The sequence below is a fragment of the Myotis myotis genome, unplaced genomic scaffold (genome assembly GCF_014108235.1).
Source record: "Myotis myotis isolate mMyoMyo1 unplaced genomic scaffold, mMyoMyo1.p scaffold_m19_p_12, whole genome shotgun sequence".
Taxonomy (NCBI): domain Eukaryota; kingdom Metazoa; phylum Chordata; class Mammalia; order Chiroptera; family Vespertilionidae; genus Myotis; species Myotis myotis.
The window spans coordinates 16986849-17009535 of NW_023416316.1; the positions used below are offsets into that span (position 1 = coordinate 16986849).

At 39.9% G+C, this 22687-nt stretch overlaps 1 protein-coding gene across 2 annotated transcripts in view; it reads left to right on the plus strand.

Moving 5' to 3' along the window:
- Nucleotides 1–22687, plus strand: part of SVEP1 (sushi, von Willebrand factor type A, EGF and pentraxin domain containing 1) — a 148638-nt gene that overhangs the window by 44459 nt on the left and 81492 nt on the right. For both annotated transcript variants that reach the window (XR_004971183.1, XM_036330047.1), the window contains exons 4-10: nucleotides 4175–4333; nucleotides 5201–5380; nucleotides 12221–12400; nucleotides 13494–13691; nucleotides 17656–17774; nucleotides 18462–18591; nucleotides 21924–22031. Coding sequence is in view for 1 of the 2 variants with exons in the window: in XM_036330047.1 (XP_036185940.1) it covers nucleotides 4175–4333; nucleotides 5201–5380; nucleotides 12221–12400; nucleotides 13494–13691; nucleotides 17656–17774; nucleotides 18462–18591; nucleotides 21924–22031 (1074 nt within the window). In the remaining variant the exon portion in view is untranslated. The remainder of the gene's footprint in view (nucleotides 1–4174; nucleotides 4334–5200; nucleotides 5381–12220; nucleotides 12401–13493; nucleotides 13692–17655; nucleotides 17775–18461; nucleotides 18592–21923; nucleotides 22032–22687) is intronic.

Sequence of the window (22687 nt, forward strand, 5' to 3'; positions counted from 1 at the left end):
TTAATATCACAACTATTACTTCTCCTGAGTCTACTCAGTTCTGTTGTTCTGGAGCTTTATGGCTTCTTTTTACTGCATCCAATGACAATTTTAATTTTGTATTACAGTGTATATTTTCTTTTCCATTTGTGCATTTACAACTTAATCATTTTCTCCTACAGCTACTGATATCTGTTTAAAGGAGACCATGTAGTCTTGTATCTTATTGAGAGTCTGCACAAATATTTATTGAACTTTTTCTAGAAAGAAATATTCAGTAATATGAATAATTCAATAATAATTCAATATTTGATAATATCATGCTTTGCAGCAATGTTCCCTTTCTGCTGAAGCATTTTGCATATTATCATTATAATTATTTTTAAAATGTTTCTCATTCTTAAATAATAATAAATCAATCTAATTCTAGAATTTTCTACTATATGTCATGCAACAATGTTATCCTGTTTTAAAATATAATCAAGAATTTTAGAATGTTATTTTTCTAATAATTACATTATGTTATAAACCTTGTCTCTCAATAATGATTATATTTTTAGCATATTATAATGGTTAAGACAGGAAACCTTGGTTTGAGGCACAGCACATGCAGTTGTTAAGAACATGCCCTTTGGGCCCCAGCTGGTTTGGCTCAGTGGATAGAGCGTTGGCCCTCGGACTGAAGGGTCCCAGGTTCAATTCTGCTCTGGAGCATGTACCTCTGTTTCAGGCTCAATCCCCAGCCCGCATTGGGGCTGTGTGGGGGGCAATCAATGAATGTACCTCTTTCACATCGATGTTTCTCTCTCTCTGTTTCTCCCTCTCCCTTCCACTCTCTCCAAAAATCAGATGAGGATTACCAAAAACAAAACAAAACAAAACATGGCCTTTGGATTCAGATAATCTGGATTCAAATCCCAATTCTTCCACTTACTCAGTGTGTAACTTTGGCAGTGATTTAACCTCTTGGTACCTTACTTTTCTCATCTATAAATTGAGATTAATAATACTATTTGCTTCATAGGTCCTTAAGGAGATTAAAAGGATAATATTTAAAATATGTAGAATAGTCCTTGGGACATAATAAATGCTGCATAAATATTTTCTTTAAATTGCGACTGCAACCTTTATTTCAATTTTATTGTAAACCTTAAAAAAATGAATTCTTTAAAAAAATAAATAAGTCAAAGCTTATTACCTGGAAATAGGCCTTAAACAAATAGCAATAGAAAGAGGGACTATGCTACCATTTAAAAATATTTGACTTGCTAATTAAGAGCAAGATACATGTAATTTTGAATTTTTGTCATAAAAACTCACCAGTAAATCAGAGAACCACAGGAACGCTGGCTGAGTGGAAGTCCTACAACTAGGAGGAAAGAGAAACGCATACGGACACTCAGAGGAGGCACAGTGCTGAAGTCAAATTCTGAGGTGTGGAGTGCGCGGAGCGGGCTGGCAGCGGAGGGCGCGGTTGGCGTTTTCAATCGGGAGGGAGTCGCAGACTCTGAGCTCCAGATCCGGGCGAGTCTTTAGGGACCCAGACTCAAACGGGAGAAGCGGGACTGTCTGGCTTCAGTCAGAGCGAGTGCAGCTTTCTCTCTGAGCTTTGCAGCGGGTGCTGGGACTCAGAGAGGCAGAGCCCCTGGGGACAGGACTGAGAGTCGCCATAACTGCTCTCTCCGGCCCACCCTATTGATCCTGTTCGACCCGCCCCGCCCAAGCCCTGCACACAGGCATTTGCCGGATAGCCTCAGGCAAAGGCTAGATTAGCACCTCCCTAGAGGACAGAAGTTCTCTCACTGCTGACACAGCTGATTCTCATAGCCACTTGGCCTGGAGGTCAAACCCTCCCTGGAATTAGCTACAACAATCAAGATTTAACTATAAGACTGCGCACAAAGACCACTAGGGGGTGCACCAAGGAAGCATAACAAAATGCGGAGACAAAGAAACAGGACAAAATTGTCAATGGAAGATATAGAGTTCAGAACCACACTTTTAAGGTCTCTCAAGAACTGTTTAGAAGCCGCCGATAAACTTAATGAGATCTACAAGAAAACTAATGAGACCCTCGATGTTATATTGGGGAACCAACTAGAAATTAAGCATACACGGACTGAAATAACGAATATTATACAGACTCCCGACAGCAGACCAGAGGAGGGCAAGAATCAAGTCAATGATTTGAAATGCGAGGAAGCAAAAAACACCCAACCGGAAAAGCAAAATAAAAAAAGAATCCAAAAATGCGAGGATAGTATAAGGAGCCTCTGGGACAGCTTCAAGCGTACCAACATCAGAATTATAGGGGTGCCAGAAGATGAGAGAGAGCAAGATATTGAAAACCTATTTGAAGAAATAATGACAGAAAACTTCCCCCACCTGGTGAAAGAAATGGACTTACAGGTCCAAGAAGCGCGGAGAACCCCAAACAAAAGGAATCCAAAGAGGACCACACCAAGACACATCATCATTAAAATGCCAAGAGCAAAAGATAAAGAGAGAATCTTAAAAACAGCAAGAGAAAGAAACTCAGTTACCTACAAGGGAATACCCATACGACTGTCAGCTGATTTCTCAACAGAAACTTTGCAGGCCAGAAGGGAGTGGCAAGAAATATTCAAAGTGATGAATACCAAGAACCTACAACCAAGATTACTTTATCCAGCAAAGCTATCATTCAGAACTGAAGGTCAGATAAAGAGCTTCACAGATAAGGAAAAGCTAAAGGAGTTCATCACCACCAAACCAGGATTATATGAAATGCTGAAAGGTATCCTTTAAGAAGAGGAAGAGGAAGAAAAAGGTAAAGATACAAATTATGAACAACAAACATGCATCTATCAACAAGTGAATCTAAGAATCAAGTGAATAAATAATCTGGTGATCATAATAGAATCAGGGACATAGAAAGGGAATGGACTGACTATTCTTGGGGGGGAAAGGGGTGTGGGAGATGCGGGAAGAGACTGGACAAAAATCTTGCACCTATGGATGAGGACAGTGGGTGGGGAGTGAGGGCGGAGGGTGGGGCGGGAACTGGGAGGAGGGGAGTTATGGGGGGGAAAAAAAGAGGAACAAATGTAATAATCTGAACAATAAAGATTTAATTTAAAAAAAAAAAACTCACCAGTAAATCAATGTTATGGCCTAAACAAAAATTCTAGCTCTGTCACTTACTAATTGAGTAATATTAGTCAAGTCTTCACATCTCTTTAAGCTTTCATTTTCTCATCTTTAAAATTGTCATAAAACAGTTAAATTAATGCATTCGGTAATAACATTGTAATTATTAATATTACTTATAAAACTGTGAGGATTAACTGAGTTTACATAAGATGTCATCATATTGGTGCACAGTACTTAGTTGCTATTGTTTTTAAAGAATCAAATGCATACTTGACTGAGCTACATTTAATTGACTTAACTGAGCACTGCCAGTCCCTTTATTCCACAATTTCTTCATTTTTGAATTCTTAACTTTGAGTTATTTTATAGATGTGTAACTCCAGAGAGAGTAAGTGACAAATTCAAAGCCATGTTGTCAGTGCAAAGGGAGGCTATGAAGCAAGGTCAGTTAGATCCTGCTTTTAATGTTTTTTCTTTTTTTTCTTCAGCCTGGGGAAAACAAGGTTCTAACTCTTGTTTCTTCAAAGGGCCTATTTCCCATCAGTTGAATTATCTTCCTCAAGCCCTTCACTTTCTCCTGTCCTTTGTCAAGGGCCCAGAACAGAAAGTATGGGCTTAGTGCTTTTTGCATATCTGCTGGGAAAGGGTGCTGGGGGTGCAGTGGGGAAGATGAATCTACACAGGTTAGCGGAGGCAGAGATGGAATATGGAGCATACCTATTATGATGATGTTTTATGCATCCAGTGGCATTCGTTTCTTTTAGTCCCTTTATATGCATTGCTATTTGGAGTTTTCCCACAAAAAAGCTCAGACATGTCATGCTGTGCTGTGTTGTAATTGTACCTAATTGTGGAACAGAAGAGGCCACTTCATAACCTGCAAATAACAAACTCCATCATTCTTTAAAAAACAAAACAAACATAGCAACTGTCCTTTCTTGAATTATATGATTTTTACTATGAAAAGCTGTTGTTTGGTTTTTCCTCTCTAATTAGTCTCAAAAATGTTGCTAATTATCAATTGATGCACCACATAAAACGGACTTCTCTGGCCTGCCCACAGCTTGCCCGCCAGGGACATTCAAACCAGAAGGTGTGCCAGGGGGTATCAGCACTTGCCTTCCGTGTCCTGATGAAAATCACACCTCTCCACCGGGAAGTACGTCCCCTGAGGACTGCGTCTGCAAGGAGGGCTACCGGGCATCCGGCCAGACCTGCGAGGGTAAGCCTGCCCCGCTGGGCAAACAGGAAATAGAAAAGCGGGTCTCTCGGGATGCTGGTATTTTCATCCAATTCATTTAAAAACGATCTTTAGTGTTTCTTTCTCGAATCATATCGGGTGGGGGGAGTCTTTGCTCTTATTAAGTAGCATTTCTTATCACTGAACATACCCATTTCTTACTCCAGAGAAAGGAGATCTGAGCCAGGAGTAATATAACTATGAAAACAGAAAGATTTACCCACTTGGAAAAGATCTCAAATGAATCTAAAGAAAAAAGCCAAAATTTTTTAACAACAAATTTGAGTAACAAACAAGTTGGGTGATAGTTAAATTCATTTAAAGAAAGTATTTTTATAAGTAGAGTAAGTGTCTCAGTGTTATTCATATCAAAAACTAAAAACATTTAATTAGCCTATAACATGTACAAGAAACTGTGACTCTTGAGATTTGAAGCAGACACCCCTTTGCTGGCCTTATCTGGTTTTTATTTCATGCTACCTTAATTAAGAAAGAAAATAACTAATGGCATAGGAAGGCTAATAACTAGAAAATTTTATATCCAAATATACATCAAAATAAAAATGTTTAAAGCATACCAAATAATATTTAATTTGTTTTTAAATTTTAAGTGGGAGTAAAATCCCAATGGAAATGAGATATATGGGTTCTTCCAGATACAGTACTCACTTAGAAATTCAAATGCAAGTGGGAATTCTGTGGGTAAATTAGCCGTATCTACAAACTTAAACCAAAGAAGTGTGTGGGGTCCGACGTCACCCTAAATTTGTCCCCCAAAAGTGGGGGGTAGTGGATGCTTCATAGACAAAGGCTAACTTTGCTTTTTCATTTTACTTTTATAAACATTAGTTGTGCACTGCCCTGCCCTGAAGCCTCCAGAAAACGGTTACTTTATCCAAAACACTTGCCACAACCACTTCAATGCAGCCTGTGGGGTCCGATGTCACCCTGGATTTGACCTCGTGGGAAGCAGCATCCTCTTGTGTCAACCCAATGGTTTGTGGTCCGGTTCAGAGAGCTCCTGCAAAGGTATGCACATTGCCCATTCACACTGTTTATTGATTGTCTTGCTTGAGTTCCTGACTTAAACTCTAATGGACCAGTAAGTTCTTTGTTTCTTTTAATTTCATAGACCACAGACCACAGGAAGAAAAAAAATTATAGGAAGTTTGAAGTTAGAACTACTAAGTTCAATTGACCACATCATTATGAATCATGCCCTTTATAATTCTTCTGTGAACAACCAAAGGAAGGGCCTGCCTGGGAAGGAAATGGACAGGTTACCCTAAACCTCGGATTTTAAGCAGCCAAGACTGGGTGCCAGGGGAAGTTTTGGGATGATCAGAGGGGATTTTGATGCCTGCTGTGATCGCGGGACTTAGGGAACCACACCAATAGCCTGCAGTAGGAGCAATTAGCTAACTTACCCATCTCTAACCTGCACTTGGAATAGCAGCGTGCTAGAGAAAGTGGGAATTTGCTAAAGGGAAATCTCAAAGAGCAGTCGGGCCCATAGAAAAGGGGACAGTAACTCGGGTAGAACCCAAGGATCCCACATTAAATACAAGGAAACAACAAACAGAATGGTACTCAAGTTCACTTCCAATCTTGCCATCTCTGTGATCAACTTCCCTACTTCTTACAACTGTTGCACGGGCAGCTTCCTAAGGTTTCACCAGTAGGGTTGGAAGAGAAAGCGATCAAAGGAAAGGTAAGAGGGGAACAAGGTGAAGGACTTGAGAATCCTTGCCCATGAAGCTGCTAAAGACAGTATTCACCCCCTATCTAGGGCTGCCAGATGAAATACAGGACCCCCAGTTAAATGGGAAATTTAGATAAACAACAAATAATTTTTTTTAGTATAACTCTAATACCAAATTTGGGATCTACTTATACTAAAAATTATTTGTTGATTTTTGTGAAATTCACATTTAGCTAGATATTCTAAATTGTTTGTGGCATTTTGTTGTTTTCTGAATCTGGCAACCTATCCCCATCCCCTTGGCATCCTTTGGCAATACACTTTGCTGAGGATTTGACTGCTCCCAGGCCCCCCTGCCCCCCCATCGCTCAGCTCACTGGATTAGGGTAAGGAGTTCTGTCTTCTGGTCTTCTCTTGGCTCCAGCACCCAGAAGGGAAGCCCACCACCACAAGGTCATATGTGAACCCCAGGAGACCTCCTCTGTTTATTTTTATCAGCTACTGATATGAACCCATCTATAAATGTGAATTTGCCTAAGTCAGGTCCCAGTCCAGATTCTCATTTACATCTACGAAAAGACAAGGAAAAAATGAAGAGAATCAGAAAATTGAACAAAGGAGACCTGAAAGAAGGGGGAAAACATAGAATCTCTGAGATTCAAAGGCAGTTACATTACTAAAATAAGACCAAAATTCCGAGAAATGGGAGTAATCTGAACGCAAAAATATTTCTTAGGAAACAAACAGATTGCTGACACAATGAATGGACATAGTTAAGAGTCAAATTAATAAGTTAGAAAATCAACTCATGAAATTCTGAAAATAGGGCAAAATTTCAAAGATTAAAATAAATACATGAAAGTCTAAAGAGACATGAGAATAGTCACAGGAAATAGACTCTTCTTGTATTAGGAATCCAGAAAGAGAATGGAGTGGAGGAGAAACCCTAACAGAAGATTACATAATATATCCCTAGTCAGAAATCTTGAAAATACACACAATTAAAAATCTTTGATGTTCAGTTTAAAATCACTTGCTGTGTGCCAGAAAGAAAACCTTAAAAACAGATCCATGTCTGAAAATAATCTTAGTGAAATTTCTGAATGCCCTAGAAAAATAGAAACTTTTGCCCCTTACTTTTTGCCCCTTACTAGCCATTTCAAATATTAGAAGACAAAAACAGTAGACTCTAGATCTCTAAACTCAGACAAGCTGCTTTTTATGTGTGAAGACATTTCAGTCACATGATTTCTAATGGTAAAAAGTCACATCCCATTACTGAAAAAGTTAATCATAAAAAACCTCTTAGTCAATAATATCACAATAACTATGTGTGGTACCAGGTAGGGACTGGAAATATCAGGGGGAATATTTTGTAAAGTATGTGATTGTCTAACCACTATGCTATATACCCAATACTATTGCAACATAATATTGAATGCAAACTGTAATTGGGGAAAAAATGGCATGTAAATTTAAAAGAAATATTCCTGTAAAGTCAACAGTTCCTGTAAAGTCAACAGTTAAAATCTCTACCCCTTCTCCCAAAGACCTCATTGTAGAGGGTGGAAAACATTACATTACATTTTAACTTTCCACTTACTGGCCTTCCAAAGAGAGTGAGAAAAGCAGGTGGACAACCCCCTTAGGATAAGGACGGGCCTTTTCTCTTTATCCCCCACAATCCACACCTACCCTAGCATCCAGAAGACATGGCCACGCCCTCTCAGGAAGCCATCCCTTTGTTCCCACAGCTTTGTTCAATCATCCTGCCTTTGCTCTTGGTTCCTATGTAGAAACCCTCCCCGTTGCCAACCTCCTCCCCGGCTTAGAGGGGTGACATTTAACCTCTGCATGTGCATCCACAGGCCTGTCCTCCACTCGTTCTAGCCCTTGTGCTCTGTGTGTCAGGGTCAGGCAGGAAAGCACAGGAAATACACCATGCACATTGGGGGATAAGGAACTGATTTAGGAACCAGACCTCACACAATTTTGGAAGGAGCTGGAAAATGGAAGTTCCAGAAGAGAAGTTGGAGTATCAGAGAAGTTAACTGCCAGTCCAGTATGGGAATCCAAGCCATCCAGCTGCTGAAATGGAACACAAGGGAGAAATGTGTCGGGGAGTCTAAGAAGCTTTGCCTCTGTGTAGCCACACCCTGATGATCAGCCACGAACTTGGCGCCACCTTTGGCTAACAGGGTCAGCAATCGGGATGTGGGGTGGAAACGAGCAAAGACAAGCTGGGACCCACAGGACATGTCTGCATTTGTCTATCATTGAGTCTAGATACAATGGGTACTCTTCCTCCCACCTCCCAAATCTAGTGAAAGTTCTTTTGACCAACCCTTACCTGGTCCACATGAGGGGATTATGACAAGGTGTTTCTCAGCTGAGCCAACTTGTTACAATACAGACCACCACACTTACTTTTATTACTTAGCACTCTCTCACTTCAGCTAGACAGAGTTCATTGTGAGCACAGAATATACCTTTTCCCCTTCAATTCTTGCTTATACCTCTGGTGAATGATTGAACACTTGAAAAAATACACATATTGATAAGTACATTGATAAATAGGCACCTTGATGATCTGCTTGTGTCACTTCCTATTATGCATTTGCATTTTTTAAAAGGCTTGTTCTCTTTTATATTATTTGAGTTGGTATCCTATTATTAAATAAAAGAACGTTAATCAAAGAAGGAGATATACTATAGGACCGTGGATCTTCTTAAGATCCCTTCAATTTCACTCCCAAAGACATCTACCTAACTTTCCAGTGTAAAAAGTTGTCCTGAATGGAGATATTCCCTATTCAGACTCTTCCTCTGGCTCATCATTAGGGGATTTAATTACTTATTGTTCTATGAAAAAGCATATTTCATTAATTCTAAAACACTTTTCCCCCATATTTAAATATCTCTAAAACTGAGATGCATCTTATAGTGGCATTGTTTATAGATATGATCATTTCTTTATTAGTGGCTCAAAATTATGGTGTGCCTTATAGTTGGGGCATCTGGAATTAAATGAAAAGCGGCCATTGTGTGGCCATTCACTTCTTTTCAGGCTGGGTAGTATGGAGAGAGTAATATTTTACACACCTAATTTAAATCTAATTATAAGGACAGAGAATAATGTTAGTCTCTTTTTTTCTTAAAAAGGTTTATAATATTGAGGCTAAAATGAAAGACCAGTGTAAAATATAAAGCCTTTTACACATGTAATGTTACATCATTAATATTTTATAGTGTTAGATACTGATTCTTATTCCTCTTATAAGTCCTTCATAAGGACTTATACTCTTTTTCAATTTTATCTGAATTATGCATTTCATTACCAACCTGTAAGGATTCCTTTGTGACTTCTCAATAATAACTAGTTATACCACAACCTCACAGTACATCAAATTTTATGGAGGTATTTTTTTCTGAGAAAAGGGTTCAAACAACAATGAGAATCCTACACTTAACATCAGATTTATTTTATTGTTAGTATGGATACTGTCACAATTTGAGATTGACAGAAAGTGTGTGTCTGGGGAAAATCGAATTATCTTTTAAATGAGAACCAGAGCAAAATCTTACATGTCTACTACATAGTAGACTATTCTCTAAAAGACTCTATTGCTGTTTTCTAAAAAGTCTATATTTAAGGATTGCTTTAACATGAATGTAAGTCAAGAAACATTTGTAGAGTTTTTCAGCTGTTGAAATAAAAAAAAATTGAAACAAATAAGCATGTTCCTATTAAAAATGATAATAAATGGCCATTCTTGATTGACAAGGAGTATAAAATGTTGAAGACTAAATATGAATTATTGAATCCTTTGTTTTCCCTAAGGAACAATGAAAACTTATTAAAAACAACATATGAGGAGCAATATAATTTGCATGTGTATGAAACACCAAATGTAATTTACTCTCAGTACTCTTGAGAGATGTTGTAAATTCATCTTGTCTCTGCTTGGAAAGCCAGAGTGATTTAAGCAGTATATTGACTCTAAAAGCAGTTGTTTAATATATTTTTTTCAGATTTTATGTATCATGATCATAGGAATTTATCTTATTTTTTTATTTTTTATTGATTTCAGAGAGGAAGGGGGGGGGGAGAGAGAGAGAGAGAGAGAGAGAGAGAGAGAGAGAGAGATCAATGATGCCTCCTGAATGCTCCCTACTGGGGATCAAGCCCACAACCTAGGCATGTACCCTGACCAGGAATTGATCACCCCCCCTGGTTCATGGGCCAATGCTCAACCACTGAGCCACACCAGCTGGGCAGGAATTTATCTTATTCATCTTTTAATCCCTCCTAGCACCTGGCATTATGCTACACATGATGGACACATTCAATGAAAGTCAGAATGTGGAAGGCAAAATAACCTTCATATACACATTTAACAAAAATTCTACTTATGTGATGGACACACTTAATAAAAATCCAGTGTGGAAGGCAAAAGATTTCTGTTTTGTTGTCATTGATAATTGACTTTTTTCAAACCATCCCAGGGACTGAAAAGCTAGGCTTTATGGCTTCCCCTTTCCTCTAATTCTTGAATTTTCTCTAAGGAGTAATCAATCCTAAACATACATTTAATGCACCCAGTATTTATTCTCTGTTGACTAATATCATTTGAATGGGTTACTTCACGATATATTTTATTTAAAAAATGACTTTGGTTGAATATACACTGAATATTTGCCCCAGCTTTCTTCCCTATTATTTTAAAATTAAGCTTTCATCATAAATATGTGTTTGATATTTAAAAATTGGAAAATGCAGAAAAGTAAAAGAAAGAAAAAAATACATTTTACCCAAAGTCCCAATAAAATTGAGTCCAAATGATTTTGTTCAAAAATGTCTAGAATTTGCTATGTCACCTTCTGGCCTTTTGTATTGCAGTAGTGCTATCTGAGAGCAAACTGAACTTTGTTCCTTTGTAGGAGTTGTTTTTGGTTTTTGTACAATTCCTGATGCCGTAGGATTATATCTGTAAACTATTAAAATGATTAAATGCACCCACCCTTTGACATATTCAACAGGAATCCACTCTCTTTCCCTCCTCATATCTCTGTGTATGACAGGGAGTCACATGCCTATACTTATACTATAATATGCTGGAGAACTATCCCTCGTGTCTGTATTTTAAGACAAAAAAGGAGAAGGAGGGGGAATGCAAAAAAGTACTCTCTCAATTGAAACAGTCCCCATTAAAAAAACTTGTCTAGAAGTTCCACACAACTTTAGCTTTTCTTTCATTGACTGTCATTTCTTGTGATGGAGGTGGGGAATTGTCTTCTAGTTGTGAATATTATTATGCTGAATAAACTAGTAAGAATGCTTCTGGGGTGGGAAAGTAACATTTTTCGCCAGAGTAGCAAAAAACAAATCAATGTTAATGCCTACATCAAGATCAGCGTCATGAACTAGGATTTACAGTAAATGTCTGGGGAAAAGGAGTGAAAATGCTAAAAGGACAAGAGTTGTCATCAGAGGATAGAGTACTGGAATTTAAGATTGCAAGGGTTGAGCTGCTTTGCAGATCCTGGGATCATTAAAAGACCCAGGACATGCCCATGAGATCTGAGAATCGAGTTGCTCATCAACCTGGAATCTCTGCCCGCTTCCTTTTGTTGGAATACAGCCTGGAAAATCACAGCCAAGGCCTTTGTCAAGCACCCCCTGGCTATAGGCATCATCATCCATTTAGGTTAGGGGTGGGGAATGCTGGGCCCTCGAAATCATTTGGTCTGGCCCTGCCAAGGCATTAGGGGTGAGTTAACTAAATGTCTGACCAAATAGAGCAGGCTTATTTTTAAGTTGATAATTTAGTGTGGCCTGCAAATGATGTTATAAATATCCAAATGGCCCTTGGCAGAAAAAAGGTTCCCCACCCCCGATTTAGGACCAGACTCCTTAGAGACAGCTTAAGTTTCCTATCTATGGGTAGATGGCTGAACACAGTGAGATTGCTTGGGCAATGCATTTGGTAAAACACAGGCTATTAATTGTCTAGCACTAACTCAAAAAATAATGGTATGTTTTACTCTTTGCCATTTTAAGAAAAGAGCCTTTTCTTGCTTGCAGTGTGTCAGCGTTATTAAACTTATAATGATCATTTTTGTCCTTATTCAGTAACATGTGATCTAATAGTTTTCATTTTATATAGTAAGAACATGCCCTCGTCTCCGCCAACCCAGACATGGCCGCCTGAGCTGTTCCACGGGGGAAATGTCCTACAAGACAACGTGTTTGGTTACCTGCAATGAAGGGTACAGACTAGAAGGAAGCGCTAAGCTGACCTGTCAAGGGAACGCCCAGTGGGATAGTTTAGAACCGCGCTGTGTGGGTAAGTGTCTGGAAGGTATGGCACCTTCCGTGATTCGTTTTTCTTGCTCTCTAATTCCCGTTTTCTGTGAAGACCTAGAACTAAAAAATGACTCATAAGGACTATAAATACAAAACCATATATACAGACGCACAGAGATATAGGCATATAAATAAATGTTGTTTTATTCCCCTCCACTGGTGAAAAGCCTTCTAATTTTCCGAGTCACTGAAGTTTACAGCTTTAAATCCTTTTTTTAAAAAAATGGGGCCAATTTTGATGTGTTTTTTTTTTAAGGAAATGCTATACAATTCCATCACTTTGATAAACACAATTTACTTTTACCTTGTTGATGAGAGGACTGAATTATGAACCAATGAATCTTAAGAGGGACCATAAAATTCATCCTATATTCTGCCTTGTCCTTCACTAAGAGCTCTGATATCTCGCTACTGCAGTTGGGTCCTGAATGAAAAAATTCAGTAGCTTGTTCAGTTTTCTGCTTCTTATACACTGTAGATACAAATAACAACAGTTATGATAATATGATGAGATGTTGATAACTACTATTTAGTGAAACCTTACTATGTGTCAGATACAGTTACCTAGGAGCATTAGCAGGTATGTAATGAAATATACAACTTTCCAAAAAAGGGAGAAGAAGAACTACATGTATGGAAAAAATTAAGATGTGCCAGGACCTAAGATGGGAAAACTAGATGCTATAAATATGCCAGGTCATCCAAAATTGATTTACACCTTTATTCTAGTATAATCTAGTACTCGATTCTTGTGTGATCATTAGGGAGGGCATGACCAGGAGGGACATTGGACTTACTAGGGGATTCATTTACAGTCGAACCTCACTGTGCAGGCTCAGAAAAACTGATGTTATCCTACCGAGAAGAGATGATCGCTCTGATACAGAGGAATAAAATGTACTATTAAACAAAGATTCAGTGCAGTAACAATGCCATACCTACTGTTATAAGTACTGAAAGACATTGGCCTGACCAGCGTTGTCAGTACTTTTGTTGGGTAAAGAGAATGTGTGGCATTTGCAATTTGTGAGAACGCAAAGAACATTCTCTCATTTCCTTATTCCGCACCGTAGAGCGCCAGTGCGCCACCTTTCAGACGCCCAAAGGTGTCATCGTGTCCCCCCCCAGCTGCGGCAGGCAGCCAGCCAAACCTGGGACAGTTTGTCAGCTAAGTTGCCACGAAGGATACATTTTAGCTGGAGTCAGAGAAGAATTGCGATGTACCACCTCTGGAAAATGGAGTGCCAGAGTTCAGACAGCTGTTTGTAAAGGTAGGTCTTCTGTGTTGGTCAGATTAAAAACCAGATTCCCATGTAATTACAAATTGGTGGATTGTGGGACTGTCCTTTGCAACTCATGCTGCAAACCCATGATAAATGGTGGATTTACAAAATCCAATTGCAACATGCCAGGCAATGACAGAAGACATATGAAAATAAGGATAATATAGGAACTGGAAGTCAGGTAAGTTTTGCATCAGTAGATGCAGAAATTCTTTGAGGAGTTTCTGACCCATATAAAGCAGGTGAGACTAAATGCATTTTGAGACCTGCATCCATTATTCACAGAACATTGCCATCTTCCTTGTAGCAGGGGCAGACAGCTATGAAGGGGCGGGTGTTGAAAAGAAGAGTTCTTAAAAATAAAAATATGAATATCTCTAAGAGAAGGGCAAAAACATGGAACAGATGTTGAAAACAATATTCGTGATTTGAATAACCAAGTTGAGTGTTCCTTTAGAATCAGACTAATAAAGAACTTGACTATTCCAACTGATGAAACCAAACAGATGGAAATTAAGAGATACCAATGATCAATTGAGAAGCCCATTATCCATATTAGCATAACCAATGGACACTAGACACTGGGGCGGTGGGGGCTTTCCCAGGGTGGGAATGGCTTGGTGGGGGGTTGGGGGGGGGGGAGGAGACATATGTAAAACTTTAGACAATAAATACATTTTTTTAAAAAAGAGTTCCAGAAAGAGAGAGAAAAGGGGGGTGGAGGAGCAGAATTTTCCTACCAGTAAAAGAAAGTTTCCCTCAGATACACAGAAAAGCTTGAACCTTTAGATCAAAAATAGCCCCTGAGTATAAGGCCAGCATGTTTTCACTACTTCTGGTGAAGTTTCTGAGGTCCAAAGTTAATGACAAAATATTAAATAAATAAGTTTCCAGTGAGAAGAGAAATTGAGCAAAAGAAACAAGAATCAGACTCACTTCTCTTTTAGAACTCTAAATGCCAGAAGGATATGTAGCAATGTCCAACGAATACGGAGAGAGAAATGGCTGTAAACTTTAAATTCCAAATCCAGTCAAACTGTTATTTAGGTAAGAACGAAAAGTCAAATACTTTTTCAAATTTTCAGAGGCAATATGCTAATATATATTTGTGAGGGGAAATTGTCAAACAATTATCAGAGAAAATATAAATTGAATAAAATTGCAAAGAAACAAGAAGATGAATTAAATCAATTTGGATATATGTACTAGTATTCCACTGCAAGTTACAGAAGACCTAATTTAATGTAACTTCAAATGAGGGGATTTATTATATATATAACTAGAGGCCTGGTGCACAAAAATTTGTGCACTCGGGGGGGGAGGGTGGGTTCCTCAGCCCGGCCTGTGCCCTCTCACAGTCTGGGACCCCTCGGGAGATAACGACCTGCTGGCTTAAGCCTGCTCCCGGGTGGCAGAGGGCAGGCCCAATCCCTAGGTGCAGCCCTGGTCGGGCTCAGAGCAGGGCCGATTGGGGAGTTGAGGCGCCGCACCCTGTCATGCACAGAGCAAGGCGGATCGGGAGGTTGCGATGCCACCCTCAGTCACGCTCAGGGTAGGGCCAATTGGGGGTTGGGGCACCGCCCCCTGTCACACTCAAGGCAGGATCGATGGGCAGGTTGCGGCACCACCCCCTGTCATGCACAGAGCAGAGCCAATCAGGGGGTTGGGGCACTGCCCCCTGTCATGCACAGAGCAGGGCCAATCGGGGGGGTTGGGCACTGCCCCCTGTCATGCACAGAGCAGGGCCAATCGGGGGGGTTGGGCACTGCTCCCTGTCATGCAAGGAGCAGGGCCAATCAGGGGGTTGGGGCGCTGCCCCCTGTCACGCACAGAGCAGGGCCCATCAGGGGGGTTGGGGCTCTGTACCCTGTCACGCACAGAGCAGGGTCAATCAGGGAGTTGGGGAGCTCCCCCCTGTCACGCACAGAGCAGGGCCCATCAGGGGGTTGAGGAGCTCCCCCCTGTCACTCACAGAGTAGGGCCGATAGGGGAGTTGGGGCACCGCCCCCTGTCACACACAGAGCAGGGCAGATCAGGGGGTTGGGGCACCACCCTCTATCACCCACAGAGCAGGGCCGATTAGGGGGTTGGGGCGCCGCCACTGTCACACTCAGGGCAGGGCCAATGGGGAGGTTATGGCTCTACCCCATCACACACAGAGTAGGGCCCATGGGGTGGGAGGGTTGGGGCGCCACACGCTGTCACACACAGAGCAGGGCCGATCAGGGGGTTGGGGTGCCGCACCCTGTCACACACAGAGCCGCAGGACCATCAGGGGGTTGGAGAACTACCCCCTATCAGGCACAGAGCAGGGCAGATAGGGAGGTTGTGGCCCTGCCCCCTGTCACACACAGAGCCACAGGGCGATCAGGGGTTTGGGCGCTGCCCCCTGTCACGCTGATCCCGGTGCCGGGAGGCCTCGCGGCTCCGCTGATCCCAGTGCTGGGAGGCATATTACCCTTTTACTATATAGGATAGAGGCCTGGTGCACGGGTGGGGGCCGGCTGGTTTGCCCTGAAGGGTGTCCTGGATCAGGGTGGGAGTCCCCACTGGGGTGCCTGGCCAGCCTGGGTGAGGGGATGATGGCTGTTTGCAGCTGGTCACACACCCTTCAGGGTGGGGGTCCCCACTGGGGTGCCTGGCCAGTCTGGGTGAGGGGCTGAGGGCTGTTTTCAGGCTGGCGGGTGACTGAAGCTCCCAACTGCTCCTTTTTTTCTTTTTTCTTTTTTATTCTTGGCCAGCTTTAGCTCTGGCTCCAGCTCTGAGGCCTCTGCTGCTGAAAGCAGGTATCTGGTTTGTTTGGCTTCTATAATTGAAACACTGTATCAACTCCAGCTCTGAGATCCCGGCCTGCTGAAAGCTGGTTTCTGGGGTTTTGTTTAGCTTCTATATTTGTAACAATGTTTCAAACTGCAGGCTCAGAGGCCAGCAAGGCAGGTGGGGAATGTTGGTTTCCTCCGTCACTGAAGCAAGCAAGCCTCATGTTCGCTTCAAGCTGCCCTGCTGCTGGCCGCCATCTTGCCTGGCAGTTTATTTGCATATCTCCCTGATTAGCCAATGGGAAGGGTAGCAGACGTATGCCAATTACCATGTTTATCTTTTATTAGATAGGATAAGAACTTAGTTCTACGGTAACTAATGTGGATATGTGTAATGTCACCACTTCTAATTCAGTGTTTATACTACGAAGTTTCACACTGCAAAAAAATTTCATTGACTGTAATTTGTTGTTTGTTTTGACCGTACCTTTTCGCACTACTAATTCATCCTACTTGACAGCCCTTGTTTTAAAGTGTAGTTCCTTCCTGCCAGTCAACATTTATTTTTCTGTTTATTTCTTTATTTCATTCAAAAAAATATTTATCAAGGTCCTATTCTATGCCGGGTATATATAGCACAATGGGACAAGAGATACCCTGGCATTCAAACACCTTAAATTTGGGTGGTGGGGGGGGGGGGAGACAATTGCACTTCAAACTGGCATGATGAGTTTTGTGGTTAGGATGGACGGAGAGTTGTGGAAACTTGAGTGAGCACCTAAAATGGACCAGGGGAGTCAGAGAGAACTTTCTGAGGAGCTTGTGTCCAAGCTGAGAATTAAAGGACAAGTAGTAGTTACCTGGGTAAAGGGAGAAGGGGGTATTGATTCAGGTAAATAAAAGATCAGAGGCAAAGGTTCCAGAAAGACCATGGGGCTTTCATGGGACTGAAAGTATTCGTTGTGGAGAGTGAGTTCCAGTAGGGAATCTATAAAGGTGAGGTTGAGGTCAGCAGATACTAGTTCTTGAAGGTCCTAGGGAGCTATGCTGAGATCAGTTATCCTGAAAGCAGTTGTGCAATCAGGAATCGATAGGAAATGACAAGACACAAAGTATTAATATATTCCTACCTAATTCTTAAATGACGTAGACTTACTTAGCATATTAATTGATTTGTGTATTTTCTGAGTCAGATGTGGAGGCTCCTCAAATCAATTGTCCTCCGGATATAGAGGCTAAGACGCAGGAACAGCAAGACTCTGCTAATATCACCTGGCAAATCCCAACAGCTAAAGACAACTCTGGGGAAAAGGTAAGGTTTATGCAAACATATGCATCCTTTTCAAATAGACTCTAAATACACTATAAATATGTGTGATATTGAACATTTACTAATACCCTAATGATAGCATGCTCTCTGTATACATATACACATTGATACTATCAAATATTGGCCGTGAGAATGCAAATTAGTACTATGCTTTGGGAAATATATTTTGTAGTAGCTACATTAAATGTTAATAACTTGGAGGTTAGTAATTCCATCCATGGAAATTTATTATAAGGACATAATAAAAATATTTTTAAATTCTTTATGCAAAACTGTTCATCCCAGTGCTGTTTACAGTAGTAAAATTCAGGAGCAATTTAAGTGTCTTTCAATAGATTTTTCTTAAATTGTCATATATTTATTCTATAGAACATTATGGCTACAATTAAGTCATATTAAGTTCTAAAGACTAGGCAACAGCATAAAAGGTGTCTTAAGGTATGTTTAAAAACAAGAAACAACATTTCATATTATGCCAATGCTACACACTATGCAAATAGAATAGTCTGGAAAGAAATATACCAAAAGACTGTGCCTGTTTTCTTCCTTTTCACTATATGTGAAATATTGTGTCATCTTAAACTTTACAAATAGTATATAAATAACAAAGAATAAATGATATAAATAAATTGATACTAACTTTAAATTTCAAAATATTATCTCCACAAGCTGTCAATCCATGTCCATCCAGCTTTTACCCCACCTTACCTCTTCCCAATTGGAGAGGTTGCTATCACGTACACGGCAATTGACCTATCCAGCAACCAAGCCAGCTGCACTTTCCATATCAAGGTCATTGGTAAGTCTTCAAATTACTTGGGTCAGTTTGTGAAAATAATCCAGTTCCTCTAGGACTCTGCTTCTTTGTCTTCAACAACTCCCTTTCTGTCCATTCTTCCCACTGGCATTAAAACCTGCTCAAGCCACCCTTTTGAAACATACATACTCTTTAACTATCACTGTTTCCCTTTGATTTCCTCCCATCCAAGCCTTTTCAAAAGTTCCCAATGGTTGTCATCTTTTTTGAGTTAACTGCCATTTATTCTCAAAGTCACTCAAGTCTGGCTTCAGTCTCCTTCACTCATATAAACTACTGTCATCAAGGTCACCAATGATCTCTAAAGTCATTCCTACCATGTACTTCTTAGTCCTTATTTTATATAATGTTTCATTAGATTTTACATTATGAACCATACTCTCCTTATCAAAACTGTCTCCTTCCCAGCTTCTCTGACACCAGTATTTCCTGTTTTTCCCCAGTTTTTCTCATTTATCCTTCTTCATTGCTTTCCTAGGCTTCTCTTCCTCAGAACAACTCTCAAATGTTTAATATCCCCAGGATTCCAGCCTTGGTTCTCTTGTCTTTATCGTTTTCCTGGTGACTTTGTTAACTGACAACTCCCAGATTTCCATCTCCAGATCAGATCTCTTTTCTGAAATTGAAATCACTATATAAAACTGCCTACTGTGGATGTCTCATGTGGATGTCCCACAGGCTATTCAAATTCACCCAAACATAATATATTTCTCAACTCAGAAAATGGTACAACCAACAACCTGGCCACCAAGCAGACATGTGCAAGTCATCTTCGACTCTTCTTCCTCCATCACCTGCACCCAATAAGTTTTCATCTACTGGTTTCATCTACTTAATATCTGAAATCTCTCCCAGTCTCTTACATTTTCCCAACCACTACTATAGATCAGTCCTTTCTTATTTTTATTTTTATTTTTTGGCCTGGTTTACTGTTTCATTACCCAGTTGGTCACTGTGCTTTCAGTCAATTTGGTAGATATTCAATAGCTACCAAATACCAAGACTTACTACATGAAGAAGTAGGATATATAGCCATCTACAATGGTCAAGACCACAGACTCTGAACCCAAACTGCTTGACTCCCTATCCAGCTTTGCCACTTAAAGGCAATGTGACCAGTCACATCTCTGTGCCTCAATTTCCTTATCCAAACGATAGAATTAATAAATATATTACCTCATAGGGACATAGTGAAGTTTTTAATTAAGTTATGTAAGTCCCTTGAACTAGTGCCTCATACATTAAGCATTATATAAATATTGACATTTTGTGACATTTGTCTGATATATTTTAATGTGTTTATTTTAAATCTCAATACATTAAACTCATTTTATTTTAAGAATTCTACATAAGTTCTTGAAAAATAACTAATGTATATCAAACTGGCTTTTTACCCTCGGAATTGTAAGTTTTTGGCAAAAGCAGATAAAAAGACTCAAGTAAAACTCAGTCTAATTCATTTTATAGTAGTGTTTTTTTAATTGCTTTTTCAATGTTTTCAACATGAACTTTAGCAGAAACATGGAAAATACATTGGATTTGTGGTTCAAGAGTTTGTGAAGTTTTAATTTTTCACAACAAAGAGTGAGCATGTTGAAAGGTAAAATGTGTACTCAAGTATCTAGCTAGATACTAGCTGAATTTTCAAATTAGAGAGAGAGAAAATGGTAAGGTAGAGGGAGCAGGAGAAAGAAAGGGGTTGAGAAGGAGGGGAAGGCTAGGGGAGAAAAACAGAGAGACAGAGTCAGAGAGAAAATATTGCAAAGCCTGCCTTTCCTTGTTTACCTCAGTTGACAGGGCTTTGGTGTCTTACTGATAAAAGAGAGGAAGCAGGATTACTTTTGCTTAATGTTCCACAGTTGCCTCACTCGCTTGGGAAGTTGTCTCTCTCTTTTGATACAGTGCGTCTGCTGTGCCTCCCCTTCTTATGACAGTATTTTACTAGTCTGACTGCGAGCATCTTGTACCTCTGATTCAACTTTAAAATGTGTGGCTATTTTAGAAAACCTTATAAATATCAGTGTGCAGTTTCTTTGGGAAAATAATAAATGCTGCCAGATTTTTCAATTGAACTATGAATTGACTTGATTCAATAACCTCAAAGTGCACTGACCTCCTATGAGCATTCCTTTACTCTTTCCTTCATTCAACAACGTTTTCTGACACCTATTATGGGCCAAGTTCTGTGGAGACCTAACCAGGTGCAAAAGAGACTCCATCTCTGATTAACAAAGTTTACAGCCCAGGAGGGTAGTAACCCAAAGGTACAGCACTGATGAAATGACAAGCATGAAGAAAAGAGAAAAATTGAACATTTATTCATAAGACTTAACTTAAAACAGATATCTATGTTCTCACAGGTGCAGCTCATTTAATTTTAGAGTATGTGTTTTCATATATTATAGATAAAAATACCCTAGACTTGATGCCTGTAACAGTCTCTCTCAAAGACATGTGATTATGGATATAAGAACATTTTGAATGTGTAAAATAATTAAAATTACCTTCTATGCACCTTCTTTGTTGTTCTTTACCTAAAAATTCTACCACATCCAATCACAGCTTTGAAACCTGGCTCACCCAGGCCACCTTAAACTACTCCTTCAGTGTGGATTACAGTGTTCAGCAACACCTATTCATAGTTCTTGAACTTCTACTATGGCTTTCACCCCTCTCCACTGTAGCACCTGATTTCCATGTCCACACCACACCCTGTTATTTGTCCTTACCTAGAATTTTATCAACCTTAGAACTCTTAGACTCCAGTGTCCCAGCTTTGGACCTAATTTTCTTTCATTTCAGCAATAACAAATCCTCACACCTTGCATATCCTGAAACATGACTCAAATCTTTCTACCCATTGTTCCTTACATTTAGCCTGTCTTGCCCCTTCTGATAAGAGGAGGATCCTGGGAGTGCTCCTAGGACAGTGACTAAGATTGGTCATTTCTCTCCTGCTTATCTGGGAAGGTTCTTATCACTGTCAGGTATATCAGCTTAACTATTGCTGGTGGAACACACAAATTAAATGCCCACCACATCTGTATTACCTTTCATACCACTGTGCTCACGGTGATTTTAGTAACCTGGAATTTCTCCTTCAACAGGCAGAGGGCAATATGCAAGAATTAGTTTTTCTTTTAATGTTGAGACCAGGGATAAAACATGTCTCATGAGGAAGGGGGCCTCACTGTCAACCTTGTCTTTAACAAGGTTCTTTGCCAACACAAGCAGACATCAGTTCTTTCTAGTAACCCCCCTCATTATTTTTTAATGCCAACTGTGACTTCTTTCTCTAATTTCATGTTTTTTAGATGTGGAACCACCTAGCATAGACAGGTGCAGATCCCCACCTCCCATCCAGGTCTCCGAGAAGCAGCATCCTGCAACCTGGGATGAGCCTCAGTTCTCAGACAACTCGGGTGAGAATATAGGCATTTTGCTCTCAGTACGGTAACACTGATATGTTATTTATAAAAGCTTTCAGAAAACACAAAAGAAAAATGAAAAGTAAATTATATCTAAGTGGACTGAATAATTATATAAGGTAATATGTTTTAATGCTAGGACAATTACAAATGTTGGCAAAAGTAGGTTTGCAGTTGTCTGTGTGGAAACATACATGCAGGTTATAATTATTACAACAGCTTTATTAGCTCTAAAGAAGGTCACCATGCAACTGTAAATCTACTTTTGCCCTCCCCTGTATATATAATTTAACATTATTAATCTAACCTACCCATGGGGTTTCCCCTTCCTTCAATATACGGTGGACATTTATTAACCTGTGCTAGGTGTTGTACTTGGAGGGGAATCTGATAAATTTGCTCAGTCTCTAAGCTTGCTTTGTCCTGAAGGCACAAACTACGTGTTGTATTGGTATCTTGAGTGGGATTCTATGCATTTATACTCATTTCTTAAACATTTGACAAAAAAATTATAGAAGATCATATGAAAGCGGAAAAAATGGGCAAGTAGAATTAAATTTCCCTTTTAAGATTTCAGTAAAATCTAGTAAACAATATTAAAAATGCAAATTAGAATTTCCCATATTCAGATAGACTGACCTATTCAAGGA